The sequence below is a fragment of the Oryzias melastigma genome, linkage group LG14 (genome assembly GCF_002922805.2).
Source record: "Oryzias melastigma strain HK-1 linkage group LG14, ASM292280v2, whole genome shotgun sequence".
In the NCBI taxonomy this organism is placed as follows: Eukaryota; Metazoa; Chordata; class Actinopteri; order Beloniformes; family Adrianichthyidae; genus Oryzias; species Oryzias melastigma.
The window spans coordinates 3,555,804-3,570,955 of record NC_050525.1 but is presented as its reverse complement, the minus strand read 5'-3'; the positions used below and the strand labels follow the sequence as shown (position 1 = coordinate 3,570,955).

The 15,152-nt window shown below is 38.4% G+C and overlaps 1 protein-coding gene across 1 annotated transcript in view; it reads left to right on the top strand.

Moving 5' to 3' along the window:
- The window catches only part of atp2a3 (ATPase sarcoplasmic/endoplasmic reticulum Ca2+ transporting 3), a gene marked incomplete in the record, with an annotated part of 52,712 nt that overhangs the window by 6,078 nt on the left and 31,482 nt on the right, over positions 1-15,152 (top strand). The window contains 4 exon segments of the mRNA XM_024265676.2: positions 7,842-7,859; positions 8,244-8,326; positions 11,768-11,872; positions 14,595-14,733. Of these exon segments, the coding sequence (XP_024121444.1) occupies positions 7,842-7,859; positions 8,244-8,326; positions 11,768-11,872; positions 14,595-14,733 (345 nt within the window).

Here is a 15,152-nt window from a genome sequence, read left to right as displayed (position 1 = left end):
TCATCAAGTTTTAAATGTTATTCTGTGTAAGCTGTGAAAAAAACTCAAAGCCAGTCGAGAGTCTTTGGTTTATTGCAGAAATAATGTTAATATGAATTTAAAAAATGAACATCTTTACAGTGATGTCTTTGAACACAGAATGTTTTTTTTCTTTGTGTCAAAAAGTTGAATTTTCCTCTTTAAAAAAAAAAAATTAGGAAAAGTTCTGTATGGAATAACATAAAAACTGCAACAACAATTCGATCAAATATCCAGAAGACATGTTTCAGGATTTTACCCATAACTCCCAGTTTTGCAAAATCTACACAAGGTAAAGACACTTACATAGTTTGTAAGCAGACCTGACCTGCTTTTACTTTCAGTTGTCTAATCAGAGAGTGTTGTCAAACTTGGATGTAGCAGAGTATTGTATTACCAGCCCAAATGCCAGCAGCCCTAAAGAGAATTGAGTGTGAAACAGGAAGTGGTGTCAGAAGATAACAGGAAGTAGTAAGAATTCAAAAACAATGGTAAATGGAGAGAGCATAGTGACAGAGCGAACTTTAACCCAGAAATGAAGTAGAGGTTGGTGGAGTTGCTGTTGTAGGAGCACAGGTTTCTAAAAAAAAAAAAAGTTTACATTACATGACACTATTAGGCTTTTGTGTTGGTTTGTTCCAGCTTCTGATGTGCTTATTTGAATTGTAGTCTCTCAGTCTTCACACAAAGAAAGTAGTCTGTCAGTGGATTTGGAAAAAACAATGAAGACGGAAAGTTTTTCATCCATTTAGAGACCCTCTACTTTGTTGTTTTTGGGGAAAATTGTATTGGCTAAAAACATAAGCTAGTTTTACTAGCCTTGCTAGCTAGTTTTGCTAGTCTTGCATTTGAGAACCAAACAGTTAAAGTTTATAGTCTTAAGTCATATTTTACTAGCATTTTTGCACTAATTGACTCCATAAATCGACTTTTATTTTTGCAGAAATTTCCTTGTTTTTATTTTCACTTTTTAGCTAATTGTTTTAGTGGCTTCGATCGTTCCTCATACTTGTCCGTCCTCGCATCACTGTTGAAACATCCACCATCACCTTAAAAGCTGCTAAACTGGTGTTTCAAGATACCAGAAGTGGTTTAGTAGGCTACTCTTTGGTTGCCGTAATTCTGATGATGCTTTCAGATCGCTTAAAAGGTGTATTCAGACTGGAAACATTTGGTTCCCTCTGAAGTGAACCAGAGTTTGTTTCCCCCAATCATCCAGAACAAATTTTCAGTCTGAATAGGCGAGCTCTGGTCTGGGACTGAACCGCTCTCAGACCCATCTTTTGTAGTTTCCAATCAGACTGAACTTCGGTTCATTCTGAGATTCCTCAGTCTGAATACAAAGCGGTCTGAGAGCAAAATAACTAAAGCAAAATGGCCACTGTAGCCAGTCATTAGCGGACAAACGTGAAACGGCGATTAAAATGTGGTCGGATGATTGCAGGGTCATAAAAACAACTTTTAATGTGATACGCATTGACTCTCACACTGTTTTCCCAACAATCCAAGACTTATTAGCGTACCTCGTAGACGTAGCGTCCCCAGCACCGCCTTGCTCTAGCCTATGCTTCCACCGTATCCAAGCAGCAGTAAAAACTGTTGACCCTGGCTGTCATACAGACTTTCAAAATTGATCATTTACATAATAAATTTGAATAAGTGAACAATCCCGGCAAACTGCAGCACCTCTATCTTTCTCTTTTGGTTTAGACTCACCCCAATGACTGAAGAGATCTTTAGTCATGTGGTTTTGTTTACAAGTTTTTATCTGGAACAGAAATCTCCAGTAGTCTGAATACAGACCAAATGCAAGGTTCAGGACTCAAACCGGTCCAAGTTAAGCAGACCAAATAATTTTTTCATTGAGAATACACTCCTTTTTTTTTACATCAAAATAAAAAATATCGTGTCACGGTGAAACCATCATGAAATGGGTACGATTCTCATCACATGCTCACAGTTGGGGCCTGTTTAAAAGCAGGGTCTTATTTTTAAATAAAGCTCAAATTGACCTCTTACTAGACCTTTTTTTCATTTTCTGGTAAAAAAAAAAAACCCTTAATATTGTTTGAATGTATTGTATATTAAAGATCTTGCTATTTGGTCAGGTGTTTTGCCATTTGCCTGCATAAATTAAAATAAAGCAATGAGTTTGTTGCATGTTTTTGTGTGAGGCTAAACATGATATAAAGTGCAGACACAGAAGACCATAACATTTGATTTGGTTAATGCATCAGATGTAGCACTGGAAAACACATTATGTAATTGAGTGGATGTAGGAAGCCCCCATTAGGGCTTCCGATCATCACATTTATAGATCGGTTTAAATTGAAGTCGGAGGGTTTTCTCCATGTGCACATGCTTTCTGTTTTGCTTCTCCTTAATATTTAACAATAATAAATCTAGAAATGATCATGAGATGCCTGGCTATATTTCATTTATAGTAATTTTTAAGCAAATTTTAGTACTTTAGTTTGTATCCAAGGCACTTTTCTGAGTCATGTTGGCATGGCAACTGTCAAAAATGTTGGAGTTGTAGTTTTTCACGAGTCAGATTGAACTTCTGAGTGTTAAACTAATTAACATCTCTGACTATTTTCAGTGTCATGTTCTCTCTCTCCTTTTGTTGTTTCTCAAACATGGTGAAGGAGTTTTATTTAGCTCCTTTAAGTTATCTTATTTATAGCCTGGATCCATTGATGGACAGCTTCCTGCTTCTCTTCCTGACCCAGTGGTTGCAGAACCCATCTCCGGGTTTCTGTTGTTGGCAACCATCTCCAGGAAGTGTCTCCCCTCTGCTTGGCACTGCTCAACTTTCTCTGCTCAGTGTAAACAGCCTCTTTTATTCATTGTCTGGGCTGCGAGGGAGGAGGTGGGGAGGTGCTGCGGGGACAAGCTGAAGTCAGTATTCAGGAATGTGCCTGGGCAAGCCCCGGGTGGACACGGCCCCGATGACTGGGAGGGAATCCTCGGCAGGGGGAAGCCGGGGAACCCCGCTCCTCTTCCCCTCTCTGAACCCCTGCCCTTCTCCTGTCGTCCTCTCAGTCAGTGCAGCTTTTGTTTCCCGAGCCCCCGTCAGCCATAAGGGCTTTTTTCACCCACGGAGGCACATTAATGTGGAAACAGTCTTATTTCGGGCTGAAGGAGCATGGAAAACAGCAAAACCCACTTCTCTATATTTCTGTTGCTGCTGGCAGGCTGCAGCCAAACGCCCCCTGTGAGCTCTACCGTGTCCAATCTGTGCTCTGAAAAGAGAAAAAAAAACACTCCAGACAGCAGGTTTGTGGGTCTACGCGCAGTGAGTCATCAGCTATTATTGCACTGGCTGAGGGCAGTCTTCAGAAGGACCTCTATGCATAGAGATTGTTTACCAAAAGATGATGCAGGTCTAAAATGTCACTATATACACTGTAGTGGTTGCAGTGTTTCTGCACGTAATCTATAATGACACTTTGCATTCTTCAGATTCTCCTTTTGGTAAAAAAAAAAACCAAGCTTTTATTTGAGTGGTTTTCCTGAAGCGTTTCTCCTCTCTCCAGTGGTGCATGAGGATTCTGTTTTTGTAAGATGGTCGGGGGCTGACGTCACAGGCTTTCCTCTCTCCGTCTCCTCTCTGCACAGGGTCACATTTGTTACTCATGCAGCACACTGTGATGAAAACACGCGGAGGATTTCCACTGCTTTAAGGGGAATACTGCCCCACTGCTTTCTAAATATAGCTGCTTTGCTCCACTCCTCCTTGCAATGAAGCCAATTCAGCAAATGAAGGATTTAAGGTTACAGAAATGTGATCAGAATTTATACTTTAATCACAGAAAACTTGATCTGGACATCACAGACTCACTGTGTCTGTCTGATGATAATGGTGGCCGTTTGTTACGACGCACCTTTCAGTCAGAACCTGACAAACGCAGTGACTAAGCAGTGCTCAGCCCCACTGTGGTGACACTGATCAACAGCACTTGTCAGTGAAATGTTTTAGAGCATCATGACTGATGTGTTTTCTGCTCACACTTGTGACTCATGTGCGGTGGGTGTTCAGTTCTGTTGCGCAGAGAGATGTTCGGCTCATCTTCAGCCGCCAAAACTTCACAAAAAAGTCTCTTGACAGATCAAAAGAAAAAAAAGATGAAAAGATGATTAGAACATAAAAAGGGAAGTGATGGCTTTTCTAATCACTCTCTCAGTAGTTTGTTCTTTTTATCATCTTATGGAACACATTTTCATGAACATTTTCTTGGACACTAAATCATCAATGATAACCTTATGCCTAAACTGTATTGAGAAAAAAACTGACTTTAATATTTTGGCTTTATTTTTATTGTTTGTCTGGTTTATAGTTATGTGTCAGATCTACAGTGAGCTCCCACAGATTTCCACAGCTAATTTTTTCACGGCTGTTGTTGGCATCAGTACCCATTTGCTAAATGCCAAAACAGTCTTTTTCTATAAAGGGAGGTTATTACGTAAGGCTGATTTAGTGCCAGTGTGATTCTAACAGCTCCTAGTGGGATTTTATTTTCCTTTTTTTATTAGGAGCACATGATTTGTTTCTTTTTTTATGTAATTTTGTGTGTCTGGTGACTAACTTTGTACACATTTGTTTAAATTTCTTGCAATTTTTGATTCACAGACTCAATTGAGTTTGGGTTTAGACCCTTGGAACTACTCCGTAGTACTTTGACAAGTCTGGAAAAAATGGTTGCAGTTTCTCTTTTGACTAAATACAAAAATAAACGGCACATTCAGAAGGCCGGAAAGGGATTTTAAGGAACCAATAATCCTTGGAAGCTTTTTAAAGCATTTATTTATGTAACTGTTGTACCAACATTCAGTCTCCTTTGTAGTGGATTTAACTCTAAAACATTATTACTTGGGTTGTTAATCGAATTGTTTCAAAATTAAATAAATTATTTAAAAAAATAGAGAATATAATTCAGATTGAGACATGTCAGATTTAAACTTTATTTTGCTATAACGTAAAAATGACCATGCAGCATCACAGCGGACAACACACACTTGATGCAGCATCATTATAGTCCAATGTGTGGAAGCACTTTGAATTTAGCAAAGACATGTGGCCATACAGTGTGGTAGAATGTTCTGATAATGTTCAGTTTGTATTATTTTGATGAGTAAAAACAACAGTGGGTTGAACTTTATGAAACTAAAATGTGAATGGATCAGAAATAAATTCTTGTTTACTTGTTTGTGTGCACACATATTTAATTTAATATCTTGCAAAAAATACAATGAATCTGAAAAACTTTACCTGCACAGTATTTATCTCTGAGTCACACTGGTGGAAGTTTTGGATAAAGATGTCCTGGATCTATTTTAGATCGGAGAATTGGATTGTCACAATCCAATATCGACTAGTGCTGCCACAAACAATTATTTTAATAGTCGACTAATCACCAATTATTTTTTCCAATTAGTCGACTAATATGGGCATTCGCAAACTGGATGTAACGCACAGTTGTTTACTATCATTAGCTTTAAACTAACTAAAAAGTGACGTATAGAATTACCTGTGATAATGCTAGTATGCTGTAAGCTGAATTTACCTGCTAAAGATGCTAGTGTCGATAAATGAAGATACTGAAATTGATAGCTGAAAACGCTGAAGCTGATAGTCAGCTAAAATACTACTTAAATACAAAATTAACCTAAAAAAACTGGAAAAGCTTAAGCTAGCCAAAACAGCTAGCATGCAGCTGAAATATTAGCTAAACTCCAAAAAAGCCTAAAAAGCAAAAAAAAAAAAAAAAAAAAAAAATCCTAGATTAGCCAAAATGGCTAGCATGTAGGTGAAATATTAGCTAAACTCTGAAATGTCCTAAAAAAAGAGTCTAAACAGAATAGCTAGCATGTAGCTGAAAAATTAGCATGCAGCTGAAATATTATCTAGACTTCAAAATAGCTTGAAAAACCTTAATAAATGCCAAAATAGTCGAAAAAGCTAGCAGAATGCCATCATAACTTTCAGCTTTACTGCACTCCAGCTCCATATAATATAAAGTAAAAACTGATCGACTATTAAATTGGTCGTCGACTATTTAATAGTCGATTAGTCGACTGATCGTGGCAGCCCTGTTATCGACTATAAATCAGATCGTCAACCACAAATTATGTTATGAATCAAACCATTGCTAAAATGAATTGTTACACTCCTACCTAGGATTAAAGCAAGAAAAAAGTCTCCAGCATATTTACTCACTGTATTTACTTCTTATCCAACATTCTATCATTCCTTTTAAGACATTACAGATTTTGGTGTACGTTTTCCTCGTTTTTGAGCTTGTTGACCCAAAATTTCGAGCAGATACTCGACTGACTATTAAACAAACTGACTCCTTTGTCACATTTTGAAAGTAAATGTCTCAATCGGAAGAATAGTGTCAATTGAAGTAAAATGTTAGCTGTAGCCTCATAGATCAGTTTTGGACACCTCTGGAAGCAAACCAAGAGACTGTTGTACCACATGAATTGAATAAAGCATAATAAAGAGACAAATAGATTCTCGTGGAACATGCTGTGTGATGAGAAAGTCAACAGATACTGTTACTGTGCTCAGATTTTCACTGAGTCAGCCCTTTTAGCATTTAGCCAATTACTAGCTTAATCATTAAGTCTAAAATATGTCAGTGCTACACATTTTTTTTGTTAATGACAAACCTCCTAACTACAAGACAAAGGAGAGGTACTTTAAAGAAGACAACTTCAATAAATGTGTACAAATATTCTTAAAATATTAAATGAATAATCTCATTAGTATTCTACATGTACCACCTGCTACGTTAGCTAAAGCAAAAAACTGACACTTGAAGGTGGAAATGAGAATCCTTCATTATTTTATTGCTATTTAATTTTTTTTGTATGCCACTAGAGCTGCCACTATGAGTCGACTAATCGACTATTAAAATAGTCGACGACTAATGTAATAGTTGATTAGTCGTAATTTTATATTATATGGAGTCAGAGTGTCAAAGTTGAAAGTTATAATGGCATTACACTGGCTTTTTGGACTATTTTGGGGTTTCTTAAGGTTTTTTAGGCTAATTTAGAGTTAAGCTAATATTTCAGCTACTGCTAGCTATTTTGGCTAATTTAGGATTTTTCAATTTTTGAGGGTGTTTCGGAGTTTAGCAAATATTTCAGCTGCATGCTAGCTGTTTTGGTTAACTTAGACTTTTTTCAGGTTTGTTAGGCTATTTGGAGTTGAGACATTTTTCAGCTATTTTGGAGATTTGTTTATCTGTGTGCTAGCTGTTTTGGCTAATTTAGGCTGCCTTTCAGTTTTTTAGGCTAAATTCGCCTTCAAGTAATATTTTAGCTGGCTATCAACAGCAGCGTTTTCAGCTTCAGCATTTTTAGCTATCAATTTCAGCATCTTCAGCCACCAAATTCAGCTTACAGGTTTCACACTAGCATTATTGCAGGTAATGCTATCTAGTTTTTAGCTAGTTTAAAGCTAATAATGGTTAAGGTGTGTGCTTTACATCCAGTTTGTGAATGACCCGATAAGTCGACTAATTGGAAAAAATAATTGGTGATTAGTCGACTATTAAAATAATCGTTTGTGCCAGCTCTATATGCCACAGCACCACAAGTTATAACCCTGACTTTGACAGGGACCAGTGTTTCTGAGCTGCCTCTACATGAAGCATTTGATTAAAAATGAGCCTTACACTTATGTGGAGCCGTCTCAAAGTCGTGCCAAGTTAATTCAATGCACTAACTGCTCTGTCTTTCTCTTTTACCTCCCTCTCTGTCTTTGCCAAATTTATTCCTCTGCAACGGGCACGGCGTGACATCTACAGAGCTCCCAGCTGAAGAAGGTAAATATTGATTTTTCTACTGAGCTGCGATCCACCTCCCTTTACTACCTGATCAAGTGTCTTGTCTCTAGATCTTTTCTTTTTATATATAGCAGCACGGGTAAACTTCAGGGTTCTACACTACACTGCTTTTCTATCAATGAATACACACACATTGATCCTTCAATAGTGTTTATGTCCTTTGATTTACTGTAATTTTTTTAAATGTTAACACGATCAATGTAATTCCAGTAGATTCTGAAGGAGAATTCCAGTCAGAATCTACTGGAATTATGTTGATCCTTTTGAAAAGTTACAGATTTGGTGTTTCACCCGCGATATCCTCAAAGAGTGCCAATGCTAAATTAAGTGTGATCTAAACAGCTGTGCTTTGACATATTTTAGGCAAGTCTCTATGGGAGCTGGTGGTGGAGCAATTTGAAGACCTCCTGGTCAGGATTCTGCTTCTGGCTGCCTGCGTCTCCTTTGTGAGTATGAGCCGCCTAATTAAAATCTATTCATATTTCTTGATTCTCAAATCACACCCCTACGGGATATGACACCTTTCTCGAATAATTGGCAGATGAAATGCCACCTAATACCCTCGAGCACCTTCATTGCTGTTAGGATTCGGGGAAGCCGCAGTATTGGGCTTTATTTTTTCATGTGGAGAGAGATGTGCTTTTTCCACTCTCGCGTTGATGGGATTTCTCTGTTGGGAACAGGCATGGGTTTTCTGCTGAACTGGAAACGAAACCATCAATCAAAACTCCCCATCCTGTGGAGCCTCACGCTGTTCAACAGACTGCAGCCTGAGAGTAGAAAAGGTCGTTGAAGGGTGGAGTGAGGGAATCCTGCCTGCATAATAACATTTTCCATCTGTTCCAGCACTTCCTCGGTGCCGTAGGATAAAACTGCTGTTACTATTTTAGAAATTGGGAAAATGTCCTATAAGGGAGTATGACACAGAGATATCTGTAGCTGCTCATCATGTCAGGGCGAGCCCTGGAGCGCAGATGGAAGTTCAGACAGTTCAGACCACAGAGCTCTCTAAATATTATCTGGGATAATCTGATACGACTTGAAATTATACATGGAAATGGAAATGAAGCTCACCCTATAGAATTTACCTTGTGTTTTTATAGTCTCCTTATCCCTCTATTTGCTTTGCTGTTTTGTATGTTTCCACTGTACTCAGGGAGTGGCAACAGCTGAGTGAAGCTTAGTTAAAGTTTAACCCTAACTTGGTACTCATTTGGTTGTAGTTTTGAATATAGTCAAATGAAGGCTGGACCCAAAATGAAGTTTCCCATAGACAAAAAAAATGACTTTAAACTTGTTTTACATTTACAGCATCAAATCTAATTTAATCTACAATTTATTTTCATTTTAATATTATTCAGTTTAACCACAATTAAGTGTTTAAGGTCTGCTATTCCTTTGTGGCTTTGATAAGCCCTCATGTTCTCCGAGGACTTCGAGTTTAGTGGAGCAGAGCCACACAAAAAGCCACAGCAGCCACATAAAACATCAGACCATGCATGCAGGTGAGGTTAGCATTAAAGAGCTCACTGTAGTTCATAGTAAAACTCCCTCCAAGTGTGCCTCCTGTTATACATTTATGAACAAACGATTTTAAAATAGGGATTGTTTCGGGTTGTAAAGGATTATCAAAACAATCGATTTAGTACTGAGAGTTACAGCAGTATCTGTTGAAAACTACAGATTCCATATATAAATAAGTATAAAAGCAGGAAGTAAATAATCAGTTTCTGTCAAACTTTTAGTTTCTCTTCCTGTTGTGTCTCTACTGTCTTTACCTTTATATGCAAACGAGACGTCCAATCACAAGCTTGATTCTACCAAGTCAGGTCCATTCCAATTGGCTGAAGATGAACCACAGTGAGGGATGTGTGTTGTGTTCACTAAATAATAACCCTTCTTTTAGCAGCACTGCACACAATAAATGAGTTAATATGACACACTTTAACCACAAAGAACAAAACAGTCTAAAAGACCCACAATGCACCTTTCATGTTTGAAGCTGTTGTTCTTGGTGGGGATGTAAAAGATATTAGATACATATCGAAAAATGTGGGAGAAACAGCAGGATCAGTTAGGGATGGAAGAAATGGATCTGTATCGAACATTGATGGAGCAACTGCAGTATCGTTTGATTTTATACTTTTTAACCAACATAATCTTGTTCATATCTGTGGTTTTCAATCGAGACGTAAATCATCAATTTCAGTTTCTTTCTGTTTTTTTTTCCATCTTTGTCTTTTTATGTACATGCGAAGCAAACAAAAAGACGTCCAATCATAAGCTTACTTCTTCCAAGTCAAAAACCTAAAGACTTTTCTCTGTCAAATGCTGTGTATTATTGGGTGGATGCTTTGTAAGAATCAGCTCGCTCCTGATTTATTTCTCAAATTCCCATCAGAAAAAAAATATTTTAACATGTAAATATTAGGTTGACCTTGAGCTCTTTTTTTTTTTACTGGTATCACTACTTCACTGGCGACTTGAAGCAGTTTTCTAGAGACCATCTGTCCATCTGAAGATGAAACTGGGTCATGAAAGAGGACGGTGATCCGAAGCACAGCGGCAAATCTGCATCAGAGTCAGAGTCCAGATTGTAACCCAAATGAAATGTTTTGGAACAACCTTTGGAGGGTTGAGCATAAGTAAGTAGGCATAAATTTCAAAGAGCAAAAGCAGTGATGTGAGGAGAAATGGGCTCAAACTCTTTAACTCGAGGGTAAGAGGCTGATGGAGCCGAACAGGAAATCGCTTATTAAAGCAACGACTAAAAGGTGGATCTGAAAGCTATCGAACCATAAAGATGATTCCTATACCGCAGATATTTTTACCCATTTCGTTGTTGGGCTTAAATTAAGTTTGCTAAATAGAAAAAGTAAATAATAAAATACTTTAAACACTAAGAAAACACAAATGGTTTTACCAGCTATTATCAAAATTCTTCAACTTGAGCTTCATTATCTAATAGAACCATGAAGATAAGCGAAATTTTGTCTCAGAATCCCCATGCAGACAGAAAAACCTCAGTGCATGTGAAAGCTCACCCTGCTCTCCATTTGGGCTCCCTTTGAGTGAGGAAATAAGAGTATTCAGATCACTCTCTGAAAGTGCCGTGATATATTGGAGGGCCTTTTTAAACGTTCTCACTCTGAGAGCTGCCTTTGTTGCCCCCTTGTCTCTGTTCGGTCAGAAAGGAGATTTACTGGTCCAAATGAGCGGGAATGATGAGCTATCGACCATGCTCAGGCTGCCGTGACGTGCTCTCTGCTGCTCAATAAACCCTGCAGTGAATATACTCTCCTGTCACTTGATAGTTCTCATCTCATCATCAAAACCTAGATCCACTTTATCCACTTCTGCGGCTGTATTGCTTTTATGCCTCAGTCACTTTGCCTTCTGCATCTGCAGTGAGAGACTGCACAGTGAGGCCGCCCTGAATCAAAAGTACTTTGGAATACTTTGTGAAAGAAAATAAATGTTCCTGTAAGAATACAACCTTCAGTCCAATTTCAGTCTCAATAAACGGAGAAATTAAGAAATAAAAACCTTGGACATTTGGTTAATACTCATCCAATAGTGAACCAAAGGACAAAAGTGAAATGATTAACCAACCTAATGTGTGCTGACTGAGCATACCTGGAAAGCAAGGCAAAATGACCTCCCGGCTCACCTAATGATTATCTGACGGGACAGAAAACTTAAAGAGCTTCATGCTAATTGACAATATCATTACTAACTGTCCTTTCAAAATATCTTTCTTTTTTTCCCCTTTGCAGAATCATTTTTTTAATTGCTTGTCTTACTTACTTTCTTTACTTTAAACTGATGCCATCAAAGTGAGGATGTAATACCCTGACTGAGGTACAATGTGCTCTGTGTTCATGCAGGTCTTGGCTCTTTTTGAGGAGGGAGAGGAGACCACCACCGCCTTTGTAGAGCCTCTTGTCATCCTTCTCATCCTCATTGCCAATGCCGTTGTCGGGGTCTGGCAGGTAAGACGTGCTTTTCCACCTCGCTAAATGTTACACATTAGTGCTGCCACAAACGATTATTTTAATAATCGATTTTTCACTCATTATTTTTTCCGATTAGTCAACTAATCGGATCGTCCATAAAGTGGATGTAAAACACACATCTTAACCCTCATTAGCTTAAAACTAACTAAAAACTAGACATATAGTGTCTTCTGCAAAGGATGCTAGTGTGAATGCTTTAAGATTAATTTGGCAGCTGAAAATGCTAGTGCTGATAGCTGAAGATGCTGAAGTTGATAGCTGAAAACGCTAAAGCTAAAATATTAGTTAATTGCCAAATTAGCTGAAAAAAAAATCTTAAGTTAGCCAAAACAGCTAGCATGTAGCTGAAATATTAGCTAAACTACAAAATAGCCTAATAAAAAAAAGTGTAAATTAGCCAAAACAGCTGGTATGTAGCTGAAATATTAGCTAAACTACAAAATAGCCTAATAAAAAAAAGTGTAAATTAGCCAAAACAGCTGGTATGCAGCTGAAATATTGGCTAACTCAAAATTTTCGTAAAAAAACTGAATTAGCCAAAATAGCTAGCATATAGCTGAAGCTAAACTCCAAAATAGTAATAAATGCCAAAATAGTCCAATAAGCTTGCATAATGCTATTATAACTTTCAACTTTACTACACTCAGACTCCATATAATATAAAGTAACGACTAATCGTGGCAGCTCTATAACACATGCTTGTTCAGTTGAAGTTGGAAAACGGTGAGTCCTGTTCCCAAGTTGTTCCAGGATGCAGCGACTCTATTTACTTTGAGCGAGTAAGAGAAGAGTGTATTTGGCTTTAAAGTCCCACTCCCATCATCTTTTGATCTATTGGAAAAGGGCTCCAAGTGGTCATTTAATTACCAATTATCTGAAACAATAAACGTGTTGTTTTCTAGGACATAGTTTCTGCAGAGTGGCTGTAGTGTTTTACAAATTTGCCTCTGGGTTGTTGTGGGCTGGACCGTTGGTGAAGAGCAAAAGCAATCTAAAACGGTACCACTGAAAAACCTACTCGGAAACGGACCAAAACAAAAACCTTCACAACTCCACATCTGATATACAATGTTGCCAGGTAACCAGAAGGTTATGAAAACTGCTTGTTTATACCGTTTTGTCATGTTTCATATGTTGGGATGTAAAAAGATTTACTTTTTATGACCTATGTAAGGCAGACGTGCAGAATCAGACCTTGACACAAATGCAGAAACATGATTCAAAGCTCTTCTTGTCTCCTAAGGCTCTTCCAAAACATTCTCAACGGCAAGTCGTCACATACTGATGTTTGGTTAAGGACTCCTCCGTGCCACTTTTTGACATTTTTGGTGTCACTACTTCGTCGTTTTTACGGGCTGTTCCCATTAAATCATGGGTCCCCAACCTCCAGGCTGCAAACAAGAACCAGTACCCTAACCTGACACTGGACCAATTGCATTACTGGACCCGAACTGATACCAGACGCAGTACCAGGCACGAACCAAATGTGATACCAGACGCAAACCAATACTGGGTTAAGGTTACGGTACCAGTACTGGTAATCGACGCATCCCAAGGAGCAGTGCGCATTCTGTACTGCATTCGGTACCACGTCCCGAGGATTGCGGACCTTTGATTTTACGAACAGCCAGCACATCAAAAAACGATGAGTTGGTGACACCCAAAATTTTAAAATATATGTGGAAGAGGCCTTAACCAAACATCAATATTAGTGTGTGCCAAAATATCAATATTCCGATATATCGCAACATTTAGTTCTGCGATTAATTTCCGATGGGTTCTCACCACATATCGATCTTTAATTTTCATTTGAAGAGGCTGTAAAACGTTATATTTGTCATTCTTTGGTGAGACATTACTTCAGAGGTGACGAGCGTTGATAAACTGGCTGTTGTGAGCACCAATGTGTCTAGAAGCTACTGGAACTTGAATTGTTTAATTTTTGTTCCGTTGTTTACTATAATTTTGCACTAAGTAGTGACACTGCTGTTCATGTTTACTATTGTTAACACTGAATTCTACAGATAATTCAAATTCAGTTGGTGTCGATGCTTGTTAAAGATAGTATTACTGATTTTAGATATGCTGCACAAAAGTGTCTATATTTGTTGCACAAAATAAGACACAAGTTGTTTATTATGATTGTGTTCAAGCTAGAAAATAAGTGTGGATAGATTTAAAAAAAAATGTGTTCTTCTCTATATAATGTGTTAATAGAGATAATTTTTACCAATTATTGCAGTATATCATCGATATCGTGTATCACATGGTATTGTGAGGTACCCAGTGATTCCCAGCCCTAGTCAATATGTGACGACTTGGGATGAGAATATGTTGGCTCTTCCGTTAAATGTGCAGACCCGATTTTTTGATGTTTTAAACATTGTTGGCTTTATTCAAATGTCACTTTTCCAATAAAAAAAGGATAATGGTTATTGTAATTTGCAGAAGAGCAATAAAGGCAAACAGAAAAAATCCTCTGCTTTTATAATCTTTCACCAACATGGAAATTCAAAACAAAATGTTTGTTGTTGATGAAGGTTTTACACTTTAGTTCACTCCTCGTTGAATGCTAAAACCAGAGTGCTACCTAATGTTTCCCAATTGAAGTATTGAAGTGATCTCTCCATACATCAATGTATTTTAGAACATGCATTTGAGGAGATCTGACATTCCTTTTCTTCTTCTGGTTGCTCAGGAGAGGAATGCGGAGAACGCCATAGAGGCCTTGAAGGAGTACGAGCCAGAGATGGGAAAGGTGTACCGCATGAACCGCAAGGCCGTCCAGATGATCAAAGCCAGAGACATAGTCCCGGGAGACATAGTAGAGGTGGCAGGTGAGTGGGATGGGCCTTTGCTTTCCATTCATGAATGAAGAAACATTGCCAACGCAGGGGTTCTTTCTCGTGCAAGTAGTGTTGAGTAGTTTCTAGAATTTCAGCTCCGGCGTGGTTTTCGGTTCTCAGAGTACACCACCTGGTTCCAGCTGGATGTTTCTCAACTCTTCACTCACACCACTCCCGCTTTTCATGCACATACTTACAACTCCCCTGCTGAAAAATCGCCCGTGTGTGGGCAGCCCGGGCTAAAAATAGTCTTGTTGTCACTCTGGCTCCAGAACATCTGTGTATGCCAGACACGCAGTCTGCCCCGAGGACATGGGATCCCAGTCAACACGCTCAGTTCTGGGAGAGTAATCCTGGTGCTCCCCCAGTCGGGAAGGCAGGGGGTGCTCTCTGTGTTTGTGAGTGAGAAC